Source organism: Capra hircus, chromosome 20, assembly GCF_001704415.2.
Source record: "Capra hircus breed San Clemente chromosome 20, ASM170441v1, whole genome shotgun sequence".
Classification (NCBI taxonomy): Eukaryota; Metazoa; Chordata; class Mammalia; order Artiodactyla; family Bovidae; genus Capra; species Capra hircus.
In genome coordinates this window covers 37,085,436-37,110,399 of record NC_030827.1, presented here as the reverse complement: position 1 = coordinate 37,110,399, position 24,964 = coordinate 37,085,436, and the positions used below count along the sequence as shown (strand labels likewise).

General features: G+C 39.2%; 1 protein-coding gene across 2 annotated transcripts in view; it reads right to left on the bottom strand.

Annotated features, from left to right (window-relative positions):
• C20H5orf42 (chromosome 20 C5orf42 homolog) overlaps positions 1-24,964 on the bottom strand; it is a 104,631-nt gene that overhangs the window by 17,789 nt on the left and 61,878 nt on the right. The window contains exons 41-48 of one of the 2 annotated variants that reach the window (XM_018065664.1): positions 24,652-24,847; positions 24,283-24,432; positions 21,545-21,798; positions 17,560-17,647; positions 7,810-7,929; positions 3,838-3,868; positions 3,199-3,330; positions 843-1,008 (exon numbers count right to left, since the gene is read on the bottom strand). In XM_018065664.1, the coding sequence (XP_017921153.1) occupies positions 843-1,008; positions 3,199-3,330; positions 3,838-3,868; positions 7,810-7,929; positions 17,560-17,647; positions 21,545-21,798; positions 24,283-24,432; positions 24,652-24,847 (1,137 nt within the window). Of the gene's footprint in view, positions 1-842; positions 1,009-3,198; positions 3,331-3,837; positions 3,869-7,809; positions 7,933-17,559; positions 17,648-21,544; positions 21,799-24,282; positions 24,433-24,651; positions 24,848-24,964 lie in introns of both variants that reach the window. The other variant, XM_018065665.1, reaches the window with a different exon arrangement.

The following is a 24,964-nucleotide window of genomic DNA, read 5'->3' as shown; positions in this document are numbered from 1 at the left end:
AGAGCTATCAACAAAATGTTATCTAATGTCAGCATGCTCTCTCCAGACACAGGTAAATAAGTGACATTAAGTAACAGTTCACCTACTTTTGCACATTTGATGCTTAAATGTGACAATCTTGGAAGATTCACTTATTTTATAAAATGTGTTTCCCTAATGATGGAGAAAACAATGAAGTATTATATTTATTTCAGATTACAAAGTAAAAGATACACTATAATCCAAATGTAATGTAAATGTGACTTTCATAGTTATATAATCATCAAAGTAATACTGCCTTATTTCATCTTCTGAAGAAAAACACTTCTGACCTAGCCATGGTTATATCCATAGTCAGGACTCGGTAAACAAATGCTGACAGTTTAAAGGAAAGCTGAAACACACACAGAAGCGCCACTGTTCTGTTGGTACATGCCTGGACCATACTTTAAAAAGGTTTTTTTGTAGACAACTTACAAAGAGAAAATTGATTTTTAAAATGCCTTTACCACACACATAGTCAAGCTGTTCGACTGCAACTGACTTTCACTGAAAATTTAGGGAGTGACTTCAGTTGGTCGCCCAATCCCTTGATCTCTTCATTCAGTGGTTACAATGTTAGAGCCATAATTAGCCTCAGGGAGAAAAAAAATTTAAGACAGTTGAATAAAACATGGTTTGTAGTCCCTTGCTATATTTTGTTAAGGTAATTTCTTAATTTTCCCTGACTTAAGCAAAATGCTGACTTTTCTATCAAATAATAAATGATTCCAAATTATGTTCATCCTCCTCTTGAATACCTGCCAGGAAAAAGTTGCACATATTCTGTGATAATTCCACTGCCCTTGATACTGCAGACTTACTGGGTTATTCCTGGGGCAGAAAGGATCATGTTCTTGCCCTCTCTTCTCTGCCAGCTGATTTAAGTACTCTGCCATTCTTGCTTTTCGTTTTCTTTTCATCCAGACTTGAATCTCTCTTCTCTCCTTCTCAGTTCTTTGTGGGCGTCTACCAGAGGGATGCTGAATCCTGAGAAATTTAACCAGCAGTGCATCATTTGATTTTAAATTTGTTATGGAGATAACACATGTACCCCAGTGTTCACCGCAGCACTATTTACAATGGCGAGGACATGGAAGCAACTTGAGTGTCCACTGATACATGAATGGATAAAGATGTGGTGCACACATACAGTGGGATATTACTCAGTCATACAAGGAATTGAGTCAGTTGTAGGGATATGAATGAATCCAGAGCCTTGTCATACAGAGTAAGTCAGAAAGAGAAACAAATTTTGTGTATTAATGAATATATGTGAAGTCTAGAAAAATGGTGCTGATGAACACATTTGCAGGTCAGGAACAGAGAGGTACAGATGTGGAGAATGGACCTGTGCACACAGTTGGGAAGGAGAGGATAGATGAACTGCGAAAGTAGTACTGACATACACACACCGTGAGTACGCTGGACGGCTGGCACTGCTGTTCAGCACGGGGAGCTCAGTGCAGTGCCCTGGGATGACCCAGAGGGTGGAATCGGGGGCAGGGGTGGGGACAGGGGTGGGAACAGGGGTGGGAGCGAGGCTCCAGAGAGGGAATACATGCATACATATGGGCTTTCCTGGTGCCTCAGACAGTGAAGACTCTGCCTGCAATGCAGGAAACCTGGGCTTGGTCCCTGCGTTGGGAGGATCCCCTGGAGGAGGGCATGGCATCCCACTCCAGTATTCTTTTGGGTTTTCCTGGCGGCTCAGATGGTAAAGAATCTGCCTGCAATGTGGGAGACCTGGGTTCAATCTCTGGGTTGGGAAGATCCCCTGGAGAAGGGAATGGCTACCCACTCCAGTCATATGCTTATGATGTCTAGTCAATTTGCTCCAATCTGTCCCCTGAAACCCACTGACAATAATCTCAGGTCACCAAGAGCCTCTTCAGTCTTCCTCCTACTGGACTTCTCTATAGCATCTGGTGCAACTGGCTTCTTTCTGCTTTAAACTCTCTCTTACCTGAGTCTTTTTCTCATTCTCAAAACACAACATACCCTCTCATACTGGGCATCCTTCTTCTCTGCTCACCACCAATATGAATGTTTTTAAAGGTTCTGTTTTGGATTTCTTCATCGATCTATTCCTAGACCATCTCAATCACTTCCAAAACTTATTCCACAGAGATGACTTCTAAACTGCAGCCCTCCTGGATCTGGATCTGGCCTCAGGTTCCTGCCCAGGCTGTACTTCCCAGGATCCAACCTGAGCTAACGAGGAGCATGGCAGGGATGCTGTGGCTGGCCCTGACCTATAAGAGACAGGACTCCTCTGAAGACTCTGGCTTGATGTCTCACCACTGACCCAGCTGAAGCTTTCCTAGAACCACACTGTACTCTGGGCTTAACTGACTCAGCCTTCTCTCCTCCACAGGGAGGGAACAGACTTGCACTGTGGTCTGATGCCTCACTTCTGATTTTCTTCCTCTCAGGCATTTGCTCGATACAGCTTTTGTACATCTAATCCCATCCTGGCTTCTACACAAACAGTACTAACAGTGGCCCAAGAAAACAGGTGGTGTGAGACAGCAATTCGGGGCTGACTCGAAGCACGCAGCATGGGAAGCAGACACCATCCTAACATGAAGAGGGGTTATGGATAGAGACAATGTGGTTTTATACTAGACACCTGCTTTTCTTCTGGAGTCTGGACTCCTGGGATGCGCCAGGCAGAGAGTACCCTAATCCAACCAACCTCCAATGAATCAATAAGCCAAAAGGTGTATGTATCCCAAAGAAGCATCAGTAGAAGAAGCAGCCTTTATTCTATCAAAAACCAGTTCATGGCCCAGGAAAGGCAACAAGGAAAAACTTTTTAACATAATATTCCAAGAAAAGCTATTCAAAATGTATTCTAAAGGTTCATGTCTAGGGTAAAGTACTATGAACTAAATTATTAATTACTTTAAGAAGAAACAGGATTATATTTATGTTGTACTCAGAGCAATGAGACCTTCAGAAAACTCAGGATACAGATGCGCTGTATTAGTTACAGAAGCCAGTCTATGATTGTTGGAGGAAGGGGAGGAATGACACAAAATCACAAAATCTATTAACAGAGGAAAAAAATCTATGTAAGCTTTGAATCTGTTTCCTAAAAAATCATCAAAAATGGTCATTTTTTCAAATACTCTTAAACATTTTAAACAGGTTAAAAATGAATTATTCAATGATTACCTGGAGATGCTCCTAGCCTGTTGCTCTGTTAGGCCGAGCTCTTCACTGGAAACTCCATCTTTCGTTATGAGGTCATTGATAATGTCCGCAATATCAGTCAGTTCACTCGTCTGGAGTGGATCTACCAAAACACTTCATTCCCAAATGCAATATGAGAAATATAAATCAGTATCCACAACTTACTTATATTAAGCAAAAATGAGCACTTAAAACTACACTCTCCAAGAGCATAAATGAAGACAAAAAATGATAAGCATGTAACTAATTTCATTCTATTGCTTTAATCTCATTAATCCTCAGTGGAAAAGCCTAATCATCAGTAATTGACAACTTCATATATACTCTCAAAGGAGCAAATGTAAGGCCTAGAAGACAGCTTCTAATCTGTCCTGCCTATTGCAATTTAATACATATGTAGTAAAAGAAAATGAAGCAAAGACTCTACCTACTCTAAAACAGTAAGGAGATACAACATAACAATCATCAGTTTCTTAAAAGATCCCATTCCCAATGGGAATTACATTCCTTTAATCCACAAAAAATATATAGTGTAAAGCTGACATACATATGAGCAACAAAATTTCCAGTACATATGATCTATACCTAACTGCAAGTAAAACTATGAATTAAGATAGTTACCTTTCAAATAATTCATCACTGTTATTCACACCTTAAAAAAAAAGAAACATTAGTATCAATTAAAATTTCAGGTCAGTTATTTTTTTCTCTTTTAAATTATTAGCCTGATCTAGAAATTATATGTCCAGAAACTGAAATATTTTTAAACCTCCATTTGGTGGTGAATAGTGTTCACATTTTAAGATGACTTGTCTATCCAGAGCACTCTGAACAATACATGTTAGGAGGTATAATCTACTTTGCTTCATACATGGTTTAGAATACTGGAGTGTGACTTACTAAAAAGAAAAGAAAACAAAAAACCTTTTGATGATCTGAAAGGAGTACTTTGTAGAAAACATCTAATTTAATCCCCAAAGCCTTTACATGGAAGAACATGACTCAAGGATGATTTTTAAATCTTATCCAGTATTAATAACATGTCTTTAAAGTAAAACATAGCCTTTTCAGCTTTCTGTGTTTTACCCTCAAAGAGAACTGGGTTAACAGAGAGAAACTGTCCTGACATCTCTTCTCAAAACATTTCCTTCATATTTTCTTATACTAATGTAAACCCATCTTGCCTCTTTGACTGAGACATCCCCATGTTTTTAATATTAAATAATTTTGCTTTCTTAAGCACATTTTTTGTTTTTTAATCCTCACATCAAGAATTTCTCATTACCTTTGGTCTCTGAGTCTGGTCATTTGTGAGTTCTTCAATAATGGTGTAAGTATAGACTTGTTCATATAGTTGCTAAGTCATGTCTGACCCCAAGAACTGTAACCCGCCCAGGCTCCTCTGTCCATGGGATTTCCCAGGCAAGAATACTGGAGTGGGTTGCCATTTCCTCCTCCTGGGAATCTTCCTGACCCAGGGATCAAGCGTGCATGTGGGCAGGCTGATTCTCTAGCACTGCAACAGCAGAGAAGCCCTAAGTATAGACTGATCAGATATAAAAGCTCTAAGAAATGAATCATTTTGATAAAGTGATTCCTTTTATCAAAAAGCAGAAAAGTGATATAGCCAAATAACAACTGTTAAAAGTAGTTACGTAGGAAGATTCTATCCTTCATTTTCAAACCATCTTTGGATTTTTTTCTTTGGGATGGCCTTTATAACTTACTAACACACACAACAGATCAGCTTCATTCCTTGACAGTCACAGTTCCTTTTTGAAAAAATGCCAAACAGTGACACTCAGCCTGATCATTGACTTCACTTATTAGGAATACCAATAGGTCTTAAAGTGCTCAAAAAAATTCAGTCTTCTTTCTTGATTTTCTGGTGGCCTGTGAAACTGTCAGCGATTCACTTTTTCTTGAAGGCCCCTTCACCAGAGGCTGCTCATCCGCTTCCCTCACTGGGTGGGGTGGGCTCCTCCTGCTCTCTGATGGATGACATTTCTTAGGCTGGTCCTAAGATTTTCCCATTTTCCATCAGTATTAACTATATAATTAGGGAAAAGGCTCTTCCGTTTTTTAAGCTTAAACCTCTCAGCAAGCTCTACTTGCTTATCAAAAGCTAGGTCCTAAATATGATATGAATATCACCTGAAATACTACATCTGGTTGAAGGTGCTCTAAGAGTTTGACATTAAGACCTGGTGATATCCTTGCTCTTAGTCTGACAATGCTAACCAGCCATTTGTGTTCTCATTCTCCACCCATGCCATCCACTTAGTCAGTGAGTATCAGTTCAGTTCAGTTGCTCAGTCATTTCCGACTCTTTGCGACCCCATGAATCGCAGCACACCAGGCTCCTAGTCCATCACCAACTCCCAGACTTTACCCAGACTCATGTCCATGGAGTCAGTGATGCCATCCAACCATCTCATCCTCTGTCATCCCCTTCTCCTCCTGCCCTCAATCTTTCCCAGCATCAGGGTCTTTTTCAATGAGTCAGCTCTTCACATCAGGTGGCAAAAGTATTGGAGTTTCAGCTTCAACATCAGTCCTTCCAATGAACACTCAGGACTGATCCCCTTTAGGATGGACTGGTTGGATTTCCTTGCAGTCCAAGGGACTCTCAAGAGTCTTCTCCAACACCACAGTTCAAAAGCATCAATTCTTCGGCACTCAGCTTTCTTTACAGTCCAACGCTCACATCCACACATGACCACTGGAAAAACCATAGCCTTGACTAGATGGACCTTTGTTGACAAAGTAATGTCTCAGTAATATGCTGTCTAGGTTGGTCATAACTTTCCTTCCAAGGATTAAGGGTCTTTTAATTTCATGGCTGCAATCACCATCTGCAGTGATTTTGGAGAAAATAAAGTCTGCCACTGTTTCTACTGTTTCCCTATCTATTTGTCATGAAGTGATAGGACCAGATGCCATGATGTTAGTTTTCTGAATGTTGAGCTTTAAGCCATCAGCTGCCTATTCAGCATGTCTAATTTCTTCTCCTTTCCCATAACACTGCCCAGACCCTCATCACTGCCCAGGTCACATTAATTTAAAAGTTCACTGACTGACCTAGACCTACATCCTAGTCTTTTTCCAAACCTCTCCTGCTCAAAATCTGTCCGCGATTCCCAAGTACAAAATGTAGTTTAAACTTCTCAGATACAATCAGAATCCACTAAGGCCTCTTTAACTTCATTTCTCAATTCTCCCTTCCATAAGAGGAAAGAGGAAAGATACTGGTGACCAAGAACCTATAGGAATCAAACAGATTCTCAGCTAAATGCTTTACATACAGTAATTAATCTTCACAACAACTCAGTGAATAAAAATGATTATCTTTATGTGATGATGACTGACTGAAATATGAACAGAATCTAGAAAGAGTTTAGAGAACAAATACAAAGGTTAAAAACAGCTTAATTATTTTTTATTTAAATAACAGCAATGCCATTTAAAAATAGCATTTCTAATGGCTTATATAACTTTAATAATGGTAATAAAACATATTGCAAGCATTCAATAAAATCACCCTTATTGACCATAAGTATCTGAGGGCAAAAAAGGTATTTCAAGGCCACCATTAGAGTTCCAACTGTGATATGTAGTATGCCCTGCTATTATTATGACACAAAATATCACTTAGGACTAAGGAATGGCATTTTGAACTGTCAGCTCTAAAAGAAATAGAAGGAACAATGGCCCTGAATTTCTCTAAGCCTCAATATTCTCAACTATAAAATGGGAGAATAATGGTAGCTAGATCACACGTCAGGCTTACACCAGGGTCAACACACATAAAACAGTGATGTCTGGCATGTGGAAGAGGCCCAAAAAGTCAGTCATTATTTTGTTTCCAAATCAAAACTCTTAAAATTGACAGAGTTTTAATTTCTCAATTTTTATAAAAACCAAATAGTATAGTATTATAGTATAATATACCAGTGTAATACTATAATGTTTCAGTTGCTATGTATTTAACGGGGCTTCCCAGGTGGCGCTCGTGGTAAAGAACCCATCTGCCAATGCAGGAGATGTAAGAGACTTGGGTTTGATCCCTGGGTCAGGAAGACCCCCTGGAGGAGGGCATGGCAATGACTCTAGTATGCTTGCCTGGAGAATCCCATGGACAGAGGAGCCTGAATTACACAGAGATATAACACATCTGTGGAGAAGGCAGTGGCACCCCACTCCAGTACTCTCGCCTGGAAAACCCCATGGATGGAGGAGCCTGGTGGGCTGCAGTCCATAGGGTCGCTAAGAGTCGGACACAACTGAGCAACTTCACTTTTATACATTGGAGAAGGAAATGGCAACCCACCCAAGTGTTCTTGCCTGGAGAATCCCAGGGACGGGGGAGCCTGAATTACACAGAGACATGATACATCTTGTAGTGTATCTTATGAAAGTGACACCATAACGTAGTTCTTCGTGTAAATGGCACAATTTTTAACTTTCTTTTCCCTGAAACTTATGAATATTGCAATGGCTTCACAAATCCTTCACAACTATATTCCCAGTAAAGTAAGTACTCTTCAGTAACAGTATCTTGGAAAATAAGAGTAAAGGAAAAAAAGTTAATACCAAGAGAAGTCACATTCTGGTCACTGGAAAGGCTGACGGCTGAATGAGCTGAAGGAAGCACATAGGTTTTCTGACTAGGGTAAGTTTCTGTTACTGAAATCTCTTCTTTGTCTCTCCGATCTTCTTCATTCATATAAGTCAGGAAGTGCATTAATCCAGAGTATATATTAAAATAAAAAGAAAATAATATTAATGGGAAAAAAAAATCACATGGAAAAGACATTATTCTGGTAACTTTCTTACTGCATAATAAAATAATTTAATATAGTATTTAAAGTTTAAACTGTCTCATAGTAAGAAAATTTATTATCTACTACTAAATTTTATTAGCTTCAGAAAACACAACAGATGGAGCTGCAGCGAATAGGCCCATTACCTGTATAAAACACAGAAGAAATGGTGAATTTAAAAAAAGAATCATACACAACCAATCAAACTTGTAAATAAAATAAGTCTCCTGGTGTCATAAAATAAAAAGGAATTCTGGGCACTAAATGGACAATGCTGCTGGTATAGTCCAAGGAGGAATAGGAGACGTGGTTCCTGCAGACACAGTGAGAGGAATTGAGAATGCTGAAGGACAGTTCTGTCTATAAAGTGGGGATAAGAAAAATTCTGCCCCAGAGAAATAGCAAGCTTTTTTATCTCCCTGGGTAGTGGATGGGAAAAAAATAAAAGGTAACTCTGAGAAAAGACACCCACCCCTGTCTTGCTATACTACAGGCAGGTGTGGGATCTGAATTTATACTATCTATGTGGTACAGCAACTCCAAACCAAAAAAATGATTGTAAAAACTTGTCCCCATTTTTTTCTACTTCAGTAACAGCAAGAAGAAAATAACAAAATCATGCCAAAGAAAAACATACACAACGTAGCAGAACTACCCCCTTAATAAGCTCAGTATAAAAAATCACAACTCACACAAAGGAATAAGCAGCCCAGAGAGTCAGTATATACATCTGACAATTGAAAATATGCACGCACGAAATAAGAATCTGGAAGGGCATAAAATATTACTAAAATGATCAAACTGATAAAATACGGTATAGAAACCACAGTAAAAGAAAAGGGCAGAGTACATTCAAAGAACAGACAGATCTGAAAAAGAAAGAAATCTTCTGGACATTAAGAATGTAGTCATCGAAATTAAAATCCTACAGCAAAGAAGACACAGCAGTAGAGAGTATGAGTAGATGAACAGAAAGAGTTCTGAGGAAATATCCTGGAGCACATAATTGAGAGAGAAAAGGGAGAACCTGAGGGGTGGTTAAGAGGCAGGGGATAGACTGAGAAGTTCCAGCACACCTCTAACAAGTGCTTTAGCAAAAGCACTACTCCAAAAGAAACCAGATAAAACCTCCCAGTGTTAAAACTGCAAATTAACAAACCATTCCCACTCCCATATAGAATAAATAAAAAGAATTATACACCTAGACACACCGTTTCAAAATGCAAAATAAACCAAAAATAATGATGAAGACTATAAAAGTGATCAGAGATAATATAACAGCAATTAGATATCACATGGGTATTATACACTCAGCAATTAGAAATGTTAATGGAAAATGGAATAATATCTTAAAAGACTGAGGGAAAATAAGCAGCAACCTAGAATTCTGATCTCAGCTATAAGCCATCACTCACAAATTTCAGTAAAATTACAACTATTTTCAAAGACTGGGAGAATTGGCTACTGACAGACTCTATTTGAAAGAACTAATAAAGGAAGGAGGAAGGAAACAGTCCTCAACGAAGTGGCTGCAAGGAGCAACTCCGGGCAATAACCGCACAAAAGAGAAAATGCCAGACTGCACCTTGGGGAATAATGACAAGTATTATTTGATGGAACTAGTGTTTTTGCCTAATATACTTATTTTTTACATATGTACATCATTCAGTTTACAATTTCTTTGGAAAAAGCAACTGAGGGGAAATAAACTGGCAAACATGCTGATAAATTCAAATTAGTACAGACATATAAAAATAAGACAAAGGAGACTAAGTGGGCAGGTTAAAAGCAAGGTACAGATCTAAACTATTAGAAAAACATCAGAGAAGATGTGAAGAGGCACGTGTGCATGTGTGCAGAGTCACGTGCAAATCTTTGCAAACCCATGGACTGCAGCACGCCGGCTTCTCTGTCCAAGAAATTTTCCAGGCAGCAATACTACCTGGGTTGCCATTTCCTCCTCCAGGGGATCTTCCTGACCAAGGATTGAACCTGCATCCCAGTGTCCCCTGTATTAGCAGGCGGATTCTTTACCACTGAGGCCCTGGGAATACCAGTGCTAAAAGCTCTAACGTAAGACCTTATGTTGCTTGTGAGGTAAATATATTCATCTCAACACTCAATTCTGAATGTTGAAAATTTAAGAATATGCTCTAAGGGAATAAAAATAGAATGTATAATTTCCGAACACATAGAGGGGGAAAGAGTGGATACAGAAAACTCAATCCCATTGAAGGAAAGAAAAACAGGACAAAAAGTAAACGAAAGAGTAAACAGGAAGCACAAAATAAGAGAAGAGAAGTGAGCACAAACGTATCAATAATCACAATAAATAGCTGCCTGCATCTTATGATTAAAACACAAACTACATAATTATTTTAAGAATGAAATCTAGAGATACTTGCTGAACACATCTCTAACAGTCACTCATCTTTAAAGCAAGGGGATGTCTAATGACAGGAAATAAAGGGAACAGAGGAACGTGTAAATGACACCATAGAGATGCAATTAACAAAATGTAGACCCTGAAAAATACCTCAGGACAAACCACCAAGTTTCTTCAACAAATAAACTCTCTTTTCTCTCTTCAACAAAAAGAGAGAAAAAAAGACGAACCCAGAAATTAAAAGAGAATTATAAGCTATCAACCAAATGCCATGTATGGACCTTATCTGGACCAACTAGATGAAATAAACTATTTTTTAAAATGAGCCAACTGGCAATAGTTGAACACTTATTAGGTACATGACAATATCAAGACTTTTTTAAGAAAAGAGGTGATAATATTATTATTTTTAAAATAGACCTTGTCTTTTAGAGAATGTTAAAATATTTATGGATAAAACTGTGTTGTCTGGAATTTTCTTTCAAATAATTCAGGAAAAGATAAAAAGAGTGGGTGGGATATATAAAACAGGATTGGCCATGAGTTGATACTTGTAAAAGGTGATTGTTGGGTACATGAAGGTTAATTATACTATTTTGTCTTGTACTGAAATATGCCTGAAACTTACCATTAAAATTGTTAATAAAAAAATATCAAAAAAAGATATACCAGGCAAAAGAAAACAGAAATGGACAAATTAAACAAAATTGACTTTGAGTCTAAACAACATTATTGGGAATAAAGACAGTCACTGCCTAATGATATTTCACTCAGTCATGTCCAACTCTTAGCAACTTCATGGACTGCAGCATGCCAGGCTTCCCTGTCCATCACCAACTCCTGGAACTTACTCAAACTCATGTCCATTGAGTCGGTGATGCCATCCAACCATCTCATCCTCGTCCCCTTCTCCTTCTGACCTCAATCCTTCCCACCATTAGGGTCTCTTCCAATGAGTCAACTCTTCCCATGAGGTGGCCAAAGTATTTGAGTTTCAGCTTCAACATCAGTTCTTCCAAAGAACACCCAGGACTGATCTCCTTTGGGATGGACTGGTTGGATGTTCTTGCATTCCAAGGGACTCTCAAGAGTCTTCTCCAACACCACAGTTCAAAAGCATCAATTTTTTGGCGCTCAGCTTTCTTCACCGTCCAACTCTCACATCCATACATGACCACTGGAAAAACCATAGCCTTTGACTAGACGGACCTTTGTTGGCAAAGTAATGTCTCTGTTTTTAAATATGCTGTCTAGGCTGGTCATAACTTTTCTTCCAAGGAGCAACTGTCTTTTAATCTCCTGGCTGCAGTCACCATCTGCAGTGATTTTGGAACCCCCCAAAATAAAGTCTCTCACTGTTTCCACTGTTTCCCATCAATTTCCCATGAAGTGATGGGACCAGATGCCATGATCTTCGTTTTCTGAATGTTGAGCTTTAAGCCAACTTTTTTACTCTCCTCCTTCACTTTCATCAAGAGGCTTTTTAGTTCCTCTTCAGGGTCTTTTCAAATGAGTCAGTTCTTCACATCAGGTGGCCAAAATATTGGGAGTTTCAGCTTCAGTATTAGTTCTTCCAATGAATATTCAGGACCAATTTCCTTTAGGATGGACTGGTTGAATTTCCTTGCAGTCCAAGGGACTCTCAAGAGTCTTCTCCAACACCACAGTTCAAAAGCATCAATTCTTCAGTGCTCAGCTTTCTTTACAGTCCAATGCTCACATCCATACATGACTACTGGAAAAACCAGAGCTTTGACTAGACGGACCTTTGTTGGCAAAGTAATATCTCTGCCTTTTAATATGCTGTCTAGGCTGGTCATAACTTTTCTTCCAAGTAGCAAGTGTCTTTTAATTTCCTGGCTGCAGTCACCATCTGCAGTGATTTCGGAGCCCCCAAATATAAAGTTTCTCACTGTTTCCATTGTTTCCTCATCAATTTCCCATGAAGTGATGGGACCAGATGCCATGATCTCAGTTTTCTGAATGTTGAGTTTCAAGCCAACTTTTCGGAATGGGTGAATTTAACTCAGATGATCATTATATCTACTACTGTGGGCAAGAATCCCTTAGAAGAAATGGAGTAGCCATCATAGTCAACAAAAGAGTCCAAACTGCAATACTTGGATGCAATCTCAAAAACAACAGAATGATCTCTGTTCATTTCCAAGGCAAACCATTCAATATCACAGCAATCCAAGTCTATGCCCTGACCAGTAATGCTGAAGAAGCTGAAGTTGAGTGGTTCTATGAAGACCTAAAAGACCTTCTAGAACTAATACCCAAAAAAGATGTTCTTTTCATTATAGGGAACTGGAATGTAAAAGTAGGAAGTCAAAACATACCTGCAGAATCAGGCAAATCTGGCCTTGGAGTACAAAACGAAGAAGCAGGTCAAAGGCTAACAGTTTTGCCAAGAGAACACACTGGTCATAGCAAACACACTCTTCCAACAACAAAAGGGAAGACTCTACACATGGACATCACCAGATGGTCAATACTAAAATCAGATCGATAATATTCTTTGCAGTCAAATATGGAGAAGCTCTATATAGTTGGCAAAAACAAGACCGGGAGCTGACTGTGGCTCAGATCATGAACTCCTTATTGCCAAATTCAGACTTAAATGGAAGAAAGTAGGGAAAACCACTAGACCATTCAGATATGACCTAAATCAAATCCCTTATGATTATACAATGAAAGTGACAAATAGATTCAAGGGATTAGATCTGATAGACAGAGTGCCTGAAGAACTATGGACGGAGGTTTGTGACATTGTACAGGAAGCAGTGATCAAGACCATCCCCAAGAAAAAGAAATGCAAAAAGGCAAAATGGTTGTCTGAGGAAGCCTTACAAATTGCTGAGAAAAGAAGAGAAGCTAAAGACAAAGGCGAAAAGGAAAGATAAATCCATTTGAATGCAGAGTTCCAAAGAATAGCAAGGAGAGATAAGAAAAGCCTTCCTCAGTGATCAATGCAAAGAAATAGAGGAAAACAATAGAATGGGAAAGACTAAAGATCTCTTCAAGAAAATTAGAGGTACCCAGGGAATATTTCATGTAAAGATGGGCTCGATAAAAACAGAAATGGTATGGACCTAACAGAAGCAGAAGATATTAAGAAGAGGTGGCAAGAATACACAGAACTGTACAAAAAAGATCATGACCCAGATAACCACGATGGTGTGATCACTAGTCTAGAGCCAGACATCCTGGAATGCAATGTCAAGTGGGCCTTAGGAACATCACTACAAACGAAGCTAGTGGAGGTGATGGAATTCCAGTTGAGCTATTTCAAATCCTAAAAGGTGATGCTGTGAAGGTGCCACACTCAGTATGCCAGCAAATTTGGAAAACTCAGCAATGCCCACAGGACTGGAAAAGGTCAGTTTTCATTCCAATCCCAAAGAAAGCCAATGCCAAAGTATGTTCAAACTACCACACAATTGCACTCATCTCACGTGCTAGCAAAGTAATGCTCAAACTTCTCCAAGCCAGGCTTCAAAAGTACGTGAACCGTGAACTTCCAGATGTTCAAGCTGGTTTTAGAAAAGGCAGAGGAACCAGAGATCAAATTGCCAACATCCACTGGATCATCGAAAAAGCAAGACAGTTCCAGAAAAACATCTACTTGTACTTTATTGACTATGCCAGAGCCTTTGACTGTGTGGATCACAACACACTGGAAAATTCTTAAAGAGATGGGAATACCAGACCACCTGACCTGCCTCCTGAGAAATCTGTATGCAGGTCAAGAAGCTACAGTTAGAACTAGACATGAAACAGCAGACTGGTTCCAAATTGGGAAAGGAGTACCTCAAGGCTGTATACTTATTGATAAAACAGATAAAATTCAAAAAAAGTAATCATCATTAACTATATTCATTTTATAACATAGCCTAAACTACTTAAGATATACCTATTGCCTGAACCACATAATATATACCCAATTGAATGCAGAGTTCCAAAGAATAGCAAGGAAAGATAAGAAAGCTTTTTTAAGTGAACAAGGTAAAGAAATAATAGAAAACAACTCAACGGGAAAAACTATACATCTCTTCAAGAAAACTGGAGATACCAAGGGAACATTTCATGCAAGGATGGTCATGATAAAGGACAGAAATTCTAAGGACCTAACAGAAGCAGCAGAGATTAAGAAGAGGTGCACAGAATACACAGAAGAACTGTACAAAAAAGGTCTTAATGACCTGAATTACCACAATGATGTGGTCACTCACCTAGAGCCAGACATCCTGGAGTGTGAAGTTAAATGAACCTTAGGAAGCATTAGTACAAACCAAACTAGTGGAGGTGATGGAATTCCAGCTGAGATATTTCAAATCCTAAAAGCTGATATTGTTAAAGCAATGTCCTCAATATGTCAACAAATTTGGAAAAGCCAGCAGTGGCCACAGGACTGAAAAAGGTCAGATTTTATCCCAATCCCAAAGAATGTCCCAGCTACCAAACAGTTGCACTCATCTCACATACTAGCAAGGCAATTCTCAAAATCCTTCAAGCTAGGCTTCAACAGTACATGAACTGAGAACTTCCAGATGTTCTCAGCTGGATTTAGAAAAAGCAGAGGAACCAGAGGTTGAATTGCCAATGTTCACTGGATCATACAAAAAGTAAGGGAATTCCAGGAAAATATCTATTTCTGCTTCATTGATTACACTAAAGTCTTTGACTGTGTGGATCACAACAAACTGTGGAAAACTCTTAAAGAGATGGGAATACCAGACCACCTTATCTGTCTCCTGAGAAACCTGTATGCAGGTCAAGAAGCAACACTTAGAACTGTACATGGAACAACAGACTGGTTCCAAATCGGGAAAGGAGTATATCAAGGCTGTATATTGTCACCCTGCTTATTTAACTTATATGCAGAATGCATCATGTGAAATGCCAGGCTGGATGAAGCACAAGCTGGGATCAATATTGCCGGGAGAAATATCAATAACCTCAGATATGCAGATAATACCACCCTTATGGCAGAAAGCAAAGAAGAACTTAAAGAGCCTCTTGATGAAAGTGAAAGAGGAGAGTGAAAAAGTTGGCTTAAAACTCAACATTCAGAAAACTAAGATCATGGCAACTGGTCCCATCAATTCATGGCAAATAGATGGAGAAACAATGGAAACAGTGATAGCCTTTATTTTGGGGGGCTCCAAAATTACTGCAGATGGTGACTGCAGCCATGATATTAAAAGATGATGGCTCCTTGGAAGAAAAGCTATGAGAAAGCTAGACAGCATATTAAAAAGCAGAGACATCACTTTGCTGACAAATTTCTGCATAGTCAAAGCAATCGCTTTTCCAGCAGTCGTGTATGGATGTGAAAGTTGGACCATATAAGAAGGCTGAATGCCAAAGAATTGACTCTTTTGACTATGGTGCTGGACAAGACTCTTTGGGAGTCCCTTTGAAAGCAAGGAGATCAAACCAGTCAATCCTAAATGAAATCAACCCTGAATATTCATTGAAAAGACTAATGCTGAAGGTGAAGCTCTGAGAGTTTGGCCACCTGATGTGAAGAGACGACTCGTTAGAAAAGACCCTGATACTAGGAAAGATTGAGGGCAGGAGGAGAAGAGGGTGACGACAAAGGATGAGATGGTTAGCATAATCAACTCAACAGACATGAGTCTGAGCTAACTCTGCGTGATAGAGAAGGACAGGGATGCCTGGCATGCTGCAGTCCAAAGAGTCGGACATGAGCTGGTGACTGAACAACAACAAAAAAACAAGTACATAAAGAGACATTTAACAGAATTACAAAGAGAAATAAACAATTCCAAACCATTTCAGGTCGTTTTTAATGCACCCTTCTCAACAGTATAATTTAGAAGTTTGACTATGATATATGTGTATATGACCACACACATACATCTCCTACATAAACAGAAAATGCTCACTCTTTTCAAATAAACAGAATATTTACAAAAACTGACTATATATCCTAAGCCTCAAGGGAAATTTTAACAAATATCTAAGAGTGATATTCATTGGAAGGACTGATGCTGAAGCTGAAGCTTCAATACTTTGGCCACCTGATGCGAAGAACTGACTCACTGGAAGAAAACCCTGACCATGGGAAAGATTGAAGGCAGGAGAAGGGGATGCCAGAGGATGAGATGGTTGGATGGCACCACTGACTCAATGGACACGTGTTTGAGCAAGCTCTGGGAGCTGGTGATGGACAGGGAAGCCTGGTGTGCTGCAGTCCATGGGGTTGCAAAGAGTCGGACATGACTGAGCAACTAAGCTGAACTGAAGAATGATATTATCATACACTCATCTAATCACAATACAATGAAAATGGAAATAAATTACAAAATTATAGCCCAAGCCCCATAATATTTGGAAGCAAAAAAGTCTTCTTATGAGCTGAAGAATAAATCTCAATATAAACTGAATACCACCAAAAGATATAACAGCAGCACCCTTATCTGGCTCCTTGAAGTAACATGTTCAGCCTCAAATGCATTTATTAGAAAAAAACAAAGTATGTAGCTAGGTAAAATCCCACAAAGTAAGCCTCCAAGAGCAGAAGAAATAATAAAGCTAGAGTAGAAATTTCTGAAAAAGAACATTAAGAAACAATAAAGAGAATCAGTAAACCAAACCCTGTTTTCTGGCAAAATGCATTTAACTGCTGACTAGACAAAATGAAAAAAAGAATACAGATATTAACAATCATAGGTATAGTAGACATTTTAAAAAATACCCAAATTCTCATTCTTAAAATGAGAAATGCAAAAGCTTAATCACTTCACCGTTGCCAGGCCACTGAACCTGAACTTCAGGTTCTGGCTCCTCTGATGACCGTGGACAGACCACCACCTCAGCACAAGATCTGTGTGATTCTCAGTGGTTATGCAGCCAGTGGTGCGGAGTCACAGAACTGAGGTCCAGCCCACACTGCCTCATTCTGGTGCAAAGGTCAGAGGGGGTCACAGCATCAGCTTCTCAGGAAATAAACTGGCGTGAGGTGGGGGCCAATTATGTTATCACAAAACTAATCCTCATCTAAAAATAAGGGGACTGATGGCTTCAGCTCACATAAGACTATTTCTGGCACACACACATCCTTCCTAAGAAAGGCTTCAGTCCCACCCCAGATCCCTCACAAACCTTCTTCAGAAATGCTAATGGTTTTTGAAGGGAATGTTTTTTCAGATTCAGGGCCAGAAGACAGTTCAATGGGACCCACAGGTTCAACCTATAGAAAAACACACACCACAAAATAATGGTTACAAATTTCATAGTTTGATTATTTCAAAATACCATAAATAATTTTACATACATTTTTCATATTTGCATTGAAAGACTGCAAATACGAAAGATGAAAGAAGAGGACTGATTCTAATATGAGTTAAATGGTGAGGTTTTTTAAAGAGGAGTAAATTTTTACTTATTTTGTATCTTAACCAATTTAACCTTTTAAGAAGCTCAGGAAAACTGCATCACAAATTTTAAAATGGGGAGGAAGGTTAACTTCCATCAAGACAAAACTTTCCCTTTTATTTACACAGTTCACCTTTATTTTACTGATTTTTTAATTGAAGCATAATTGACTTACAATGTTATATTAGCTTCAGATGCATACTACAGTAATTCAATATTTTTAGACACTACTCACCATACAAAGCTACACAACATTATTCATTATTCTCACTGTGCTATACATTATACCACTGACTGACTTTTATAATTAGTAATTTGTACCTCTTAATCCCCTTCACCTATTTCACCTGTCTCCCGCCCACCTCTCCTCTGGCAACCACTGGTTTGTTCTCTGTGTCAATGAGCCTGTTTCTGTTTTGTGTTTCAGATAGTCTCTTCAGCAAAAAGTGTTGGGAAAACTACTGCTAAGTCGCTTCCGTCGTGTCCGACTCTGTGTGACCCCACAGATGGCAGCCCACCAGGCTCCCCTGTCCCTGGGATTCTCCAGGCAACTGGAGTTGGTTGCCATTTCCTTCTCCAATGCAGGCAAGTGAAAATGAAAGTGAAGTTGCCCAGTCATGTCCGACCCTCAGCGACCCCATGGACTACAACCTTCCAAGCTACTCCGTCCATGGGATTTTCCATGCAAGAGTACTGGAGTGGGTTGCCACTGCCTTCTCTGCGGGAAAACTAAACAGCTCCATTTAAAAGAAGGAAACTAGACCATTTTCTTACACCATACACAAAATAAACTCAAAACTATCTGTTGCTGTTCTCTAGTTACTAAGTTGTGTCCGACTCTTTGCAACCGCGTGGGTGGCAGCACACCAGGCTTCCCTGTTCTTCACCATCTCCCAGAATCTGCTCAAACTCATGTCCATTGAGTTGGTGACACCATCCAAACATCAGATAAAGACTTAAATGTAAGATCGGAAACTGTAAAACTCCTAGAAGAAAACTTAGGCAATAGGTTCTCTGACACTGGTCTCAACAATGTATTTTTGGATCTGTCTCCTCAGGCAAGTGTAACAACAGCAAAAATAAACAGAGACTGCAACAAACCAGAAAGTTTTTGCACAGTCAAGGAAACCAACAACAAAACCGAAAGGCAAGCTACAGACTGGGAGAGAATATTTGCAAATACTCTCTCTGATGAGGGAGTAATATTTAAAATATTAACAGAACTCATACAGCTAAATATCAAAAAAACAAACCAATTTAAAACTGGGCACAGGACATGAACAGACATTTTTTCCAAAGATAACATACAAATAGCCAGTGGGCATATGAAAAGATGGTCAACATCACAAATCATCTAGGAAATGCAAATCAAAACCATGATGAGCTATCATATGCCGGACAGATTGGCTATTATCAAAAAGACAAACAAGTATGTGGAGAAAAGGGAACCCTTGAGCACCACTGGTGGGAAGTCAACTGGTGCAGCCACTATGGAAAACAGTATGGAAGTTCCTTAAAAAAATAAAAACTGACAATAAAAACATAAAGAATCCAGAAATCCCAATTTTGGATATTTATTTGAAGAAATCAAAATCTTTCATTTTAAAGATGAGGAATGAGGGCCAGAGAGATGCAGAGACTCTCAAATCCAGCACATGGACTTGAACCCATACTTTTAAGGCACCTGGTTGGGGTGTTCACAGTGCCCCTCAGCTTCTTCCAGGCCTATGGGCCATTTCTTAAACTAAAATGAGCAAGTAAAAAAATCTCTGTATTTATGTGTGCATAGAATAGGATGAGAACATTTTAAACCAATATGCCAAACCTTTCATTTAAATCAGTTCTATTTCCTTCAAAGTAGTCGCCTCGGAAGACTATATGCTTATTGAGTTTGATCAACCAATTTCAGAATTCTTTGTCTGAAATTTCCTCCCAAGCTTGGGTGACAATTATTAATAACTATTCCACTATTATTATATGAATGTGATTTTATTTCTGTCTGAATATAAAAATGAGAGCACAAAAACCACCATCAAATAAACGTTTATCAGATGTCTGCCATGCACCAAGTAAAAGACAAATTCTTACCTTCCAGTGTGGAAAGGCTGGGGCCAAGGGGGGACCAGTATCAGAATTTAGGGGAACCTTTAAAACACACAAGAGTGTGACCTATGCCCTGCTCCTGGAGAAGCCACCTCCCCCTCCCGTCTCTTTCCCCGCCCCACCTGGTCAACAGGGCTGGCATATTTACACAGTCACAAGAAGCCTTGTACCTGTGTGTCCTGACAGCACCCTGTTCACATGTATTTTTGGTGCACACATCTATCTTAGATTCTAAGTTCCTTGAGAGTAGGGGCCATGTCTTATTTACTTTCCTATTCCCAGAACTTAGCACAGTGCCCAGCACGTGGTAAAAGCTTGATAAATGTTTGTTAAAGGAATGAATGACTCACCAGATCTGGTGAGTGTGAACAAGCCAGGATCAAGACTAGACTGAGGTGAAAGTAACATACCTGGCTTTACTTAAACTAGAAGAGAAGGGAATTTTGAAAGTGATTCCTTGGAATATGGACTTCTAGGGACAATTTCAACACTCAACATTAATTTGGATGTAGTAAATCTAAACCTGGATTAAAAACAGAAAGGAAAACAACCAACGAAACACCATAATGTCATTACTTAATAGTAATCCTGAAACTAATACAACATTGTAAATCAACTACAATGCAATAAAAATTTAAAAAACCAAAATAGCAATCCTACTTCATATATTATTTTCACTGTAGTTTCACATATATTAAATCTTAACTTTTTAATAATTGCTAAACCTTTGTTTTAAAGAAATGCCATAATCCTAATAAATATATCTTTTAAAATATCAACATTCTAGTAACCTGGAATATTTGTTAGGTATGTCACTGATGGAATTCTTTCTCTGCAAATTTTCATTTTCTGTAATTTGTATTTCCCAATATAAGGCTTTAATACATTCAAAATATTTTTACTATTTGTTAATCTTTATTTTATATAAATTTTATTTCCTAAAAAAAGATAGGATATTTGTATAAAATAAGTCATAGAGACTTCTTTTCTATTTGTCTAACTACCATTATATACCATATACATAAACATTAATCTCTTTATGATGCATGCTTTTTAAAGATACAGAAAACTTCTAAGGACTACTAATCCCGTTCTATAAACTGTTTGAAAGAAACTGAGAATTCAAAATGTAAGGACAACAATGTCTGCGGAGTTATAAAGATCTTGCTGAAGAAAATGATACTCAGTTGAGAGCAGGATTTATCTAAAACCACTTTCTGGTTTTGTAATTCATGTATTTATTTTCCAGGTAGAAGTTGAGGGTTCAATTCTTAAAACCTTAATGCTTAAGTGGTTCTCCACGGGGAGTGATTTTGCCCCTCAGAGGACATTTGTCAATGCCTGGAGACATTTTTGGTTATTAAGGCTAAAGGGAATGCTACTGACAGCTAGTGGGTCAAGACTAGGGATGCTACTAAAATCCTACAATGCATGGGATAGATGTCCACAACAGAGAATTACCTGGCCCAAATGTCAATAATGCTGGAGGCTGAGAAACCTTAGCTTTTGAAACCCTTTCTCATTATTTTGAAAAATCAAGAGTCTAAAATTATATCACACTACAAATCTAGTAAGTAGGCTAACAAACAAACAAGTAAAGACAGTCTACCTTCATACAGTGTCGGTCTAGCACTGTGTGTCTGGGGTAATTGTGCTCTATGTTTTCAGCGAGGTTCTGTATTGCTAAGAGCTGTTCATCAATTTTCTGAAGTTTTGCCGTGAGATGCTCCAGCCGGCGAGCTGCAGGGCTTGGCGCACGGTGAGCGGTGGGGACTTCCTGTAGCACCTCCCACAGAAGATAGTCTTCTGTAGCATCTGACTTTGAGCTCAGTTCCTTGAAGCGAAAATCTGGCTTCGGAGTATCTAAATATTATTAAAGGTAATATCAGAACTGACTACAATTAAGAAAGAAATTGTAGTAGATGCCAATGATTTAATTTCTCGAAGACCTCACTTTAAGTCAACATAACATTCCCTTCTTCCAAATCAGTTTTAATATACTTAGAAATATCCTCAGCTTCTTGACATCTGAGATTAGTCTTTGTTGTGAGATAAGAATACATAACAGTGTTACCCCAAAGCACCATTACAATGAAATCTGAATGTTAATGTTACTTTTACCTTCTGCTACAAAAATACATTTCATCAAAAAGCAACCTTAAAGTCTTTATGACTTTTTAAAACTCTACCTGAAAACCAACATCATACAGTAAAAGCTAGGTCCAATGTAGGCCTTTACTGCCTCTATGTGGGATCTCAGGCAAACATTAAGCCTCTCAAGACCAATATATATCAAAGTCAATGACTCTCTGTACTTTTGAACTCAGCTGATTCTTGTCCCTAATTTGAAACACTTCTTCTGGCCTCTGGGTCTTCTCCTCCCTATCTCACTCTCCCTTCTTAGTCATCATCTTGGACTTTTTTTCTGCAACCCACACTCCGTTCACCCTTCAGTATTTCCAGGGCACCAGTCTCAGATCATGGCTCTTCTCAACTCCACCCACCCTCTCTGGGTGAGGTCTCGGGTGCACTGCTGCCTCTCACATCCAAACAACTCTGTGAGCTCCAGTTCTAAATCTCTCTGTGTCCTGAACATCTTCTGCTCTTACTCTGGTTTTCAGTCACTAAGTCATGTCTGACTTTTTGCGAACCCATGGACTGCAGCACGCCAGGCTCCTCTGTTCTCCACTATATCCTAAAGTTTGCTCAAATCATGTCCACTGAGTTAGTGATGCTATCTAATCATCTCATCCTCTGTCATTCCCTTCTCCTCCTGCCTTCAGTCTTTCCCAGCATCAAGGTCTTTTCCAATGAGTCGGCTCTTTGCATCAGTTGGCCAAAGTACTGAAGCTTCAGGTTCAGCATCAGTCCTTCCAATGAATATTCAGGGTTGATTTCCTTTAGGATTGACTGGTGTGATCTTGCAGTCCAAGGGACTCTCAAGAGTCTTCTCCAACACCACAGTTCAAAAGGATCACTCTTCAGCACTCAGCCTTCGTTATGGTTCAGCTCTCACATTCATACATGACTACTGGAAAAACCATAGCTCTGACTATCTGGACCTTTGTTGGCAAAGTGAAGTCTCTTATTTGTCAAAGTGATGTCATCTTATTCAGGCTGTCCCAAAGGCAGATCAAACTAAACTCACAGCTTCTGCCCTTCTACCCTCTTTCCTCCTGATTCCCCAGCTCAGGGAACAGCACTATCATTCACCTAGTTTCCCAAGCCAGCTGCCTGAAATGCATTCAAGGTTCTTCTCCTTCCTTCAGTTCCAACGTGACACCAAATACTGATGATCCCCTTGCCAATCATCTCCTCATTCCTACCACCACAGCTTAGCCAAAGCTTTCACAACCCAAGGACACCAAACAGTATGAAAGAAAGTGAAAGTGAAGTCACTAAATCGTGTCTGGCTCTTTGCGACCCCATGGACTGTAGCCTACCTGGTTTCACCATCCATGGGATTTTCCAGGCAAGAGTACTGGAGTGGGGTGCCATTTCCTTCTCCAGGAGATCTTCCCAACCCAGGGATTGAAGCTGGGTCTCCCGCATTGTAGGCAGACACTTTACTGTCTGAGCCACCAGGGAAATCCCAATCTCTAAATACTTCACTCCTCTCTAACCCAAATTCTACAAAGGCCCCAGAGAGATCTTTTAAAACATAAATCTGATATGGTTGCTTTTCCACCTGAAATCCTTCAGCATTTCTCTAATGCCTTCACCTTAAAAGTTCAAATGCCTTGGAATGAGAGACAATGGCATTGTTTTTCCTAGGCCTTCCTATCCAGCTCTTCTCTTGCTATTTCTTTAAAACAGAAAAACACCAAGCACACTGAACTTTCATTTTCTCAGACTTAGCATCTTGAGTCATCACAGGATCTATTCTATCTGTGTGACCTATTCTATTCTATTCTATGCAGCTTTCTCTTGCTCAGTCCTACTGTTAAGATTCCATTTAGGTGTCTCTCCCCTACATAGCCTCAGTCCTTCCCAGAGATGGATTAGATGCTGTATTCCCCAACAGTCTCATCCTTATCACCATGATGGCACGTACCGTGCCGTCATGTACTACAGTCACCTCTTTACTTCTCTGCTTTCCTTTCCCCCATATGTGAGCCCACAGGCAGAGACCCTGGTGTTACTCTCTTCTTTGATCCCTACATGTTGCCCCTAACTTGGTGCTCAGTGAATGAAGAGATGGTCAGATGAGGCTTATGACGCCTGTCCTACTTGACTCCATAGAGATTTTGTGAAGATCATATTGTTCAACAAAACACCCTAAAAAATTCGAATGACTAAACAAATGTAAGTAATGATTATATTTCAGTCCCAGGGCAGGAAATTCACCTGTGTCCTGCTGTATGTCTGATGGCAGAGGTGAGATGACACGAGGCTCCTTCACTTCTGTACTGCCTGCTCTCCAGCTGCTTCCTCCCAGGCAGGATGGAGACACTTTCGCAGGTTTAAAAAATAAATCCACAGCGGAATAGGCAGATTCTACCAAGAATATGAAAAGCATACAAAGACTGACTCTAAACTTATAAATAAAGTATTGAAAAGATTAGCAGAACATTTCTAAATGTGAATATAAACATCTAGAACTATAGTGGATTTGGAGGAGGAGAGCTAAGAGACAAGAGTAGGGATAACAATGCTATATTAAAGAAGTTTTCAAAAATGTTTTAAATTTATTTTAAAAGTAGGAAAAATTATTACCTTTACTCTTCAGATTGTCAAGAGTCGGGGGAATAGCATTAGTAACTGAAGCTGCCATGTAATGTAATTCTGCAGAAGATGGGACTTCTAGACAATCACTGTGTTGCTTGATATTATCTGAAGGCTCTTCCTTGACAGGTAATTCCTGTAGATCATCAGCTTCAATGTCAATCACATTTATGTAAGTGTGTCCAACCTGAGCCAAAACATATAAAATCAAAGAGGGTTACATTCCTTTTATTTATATGGCCATTCCACCCTATCCTTACCCAAAAAAGGCTTAATTCTCAAGGCTGTAAGAGCTTACATGAGC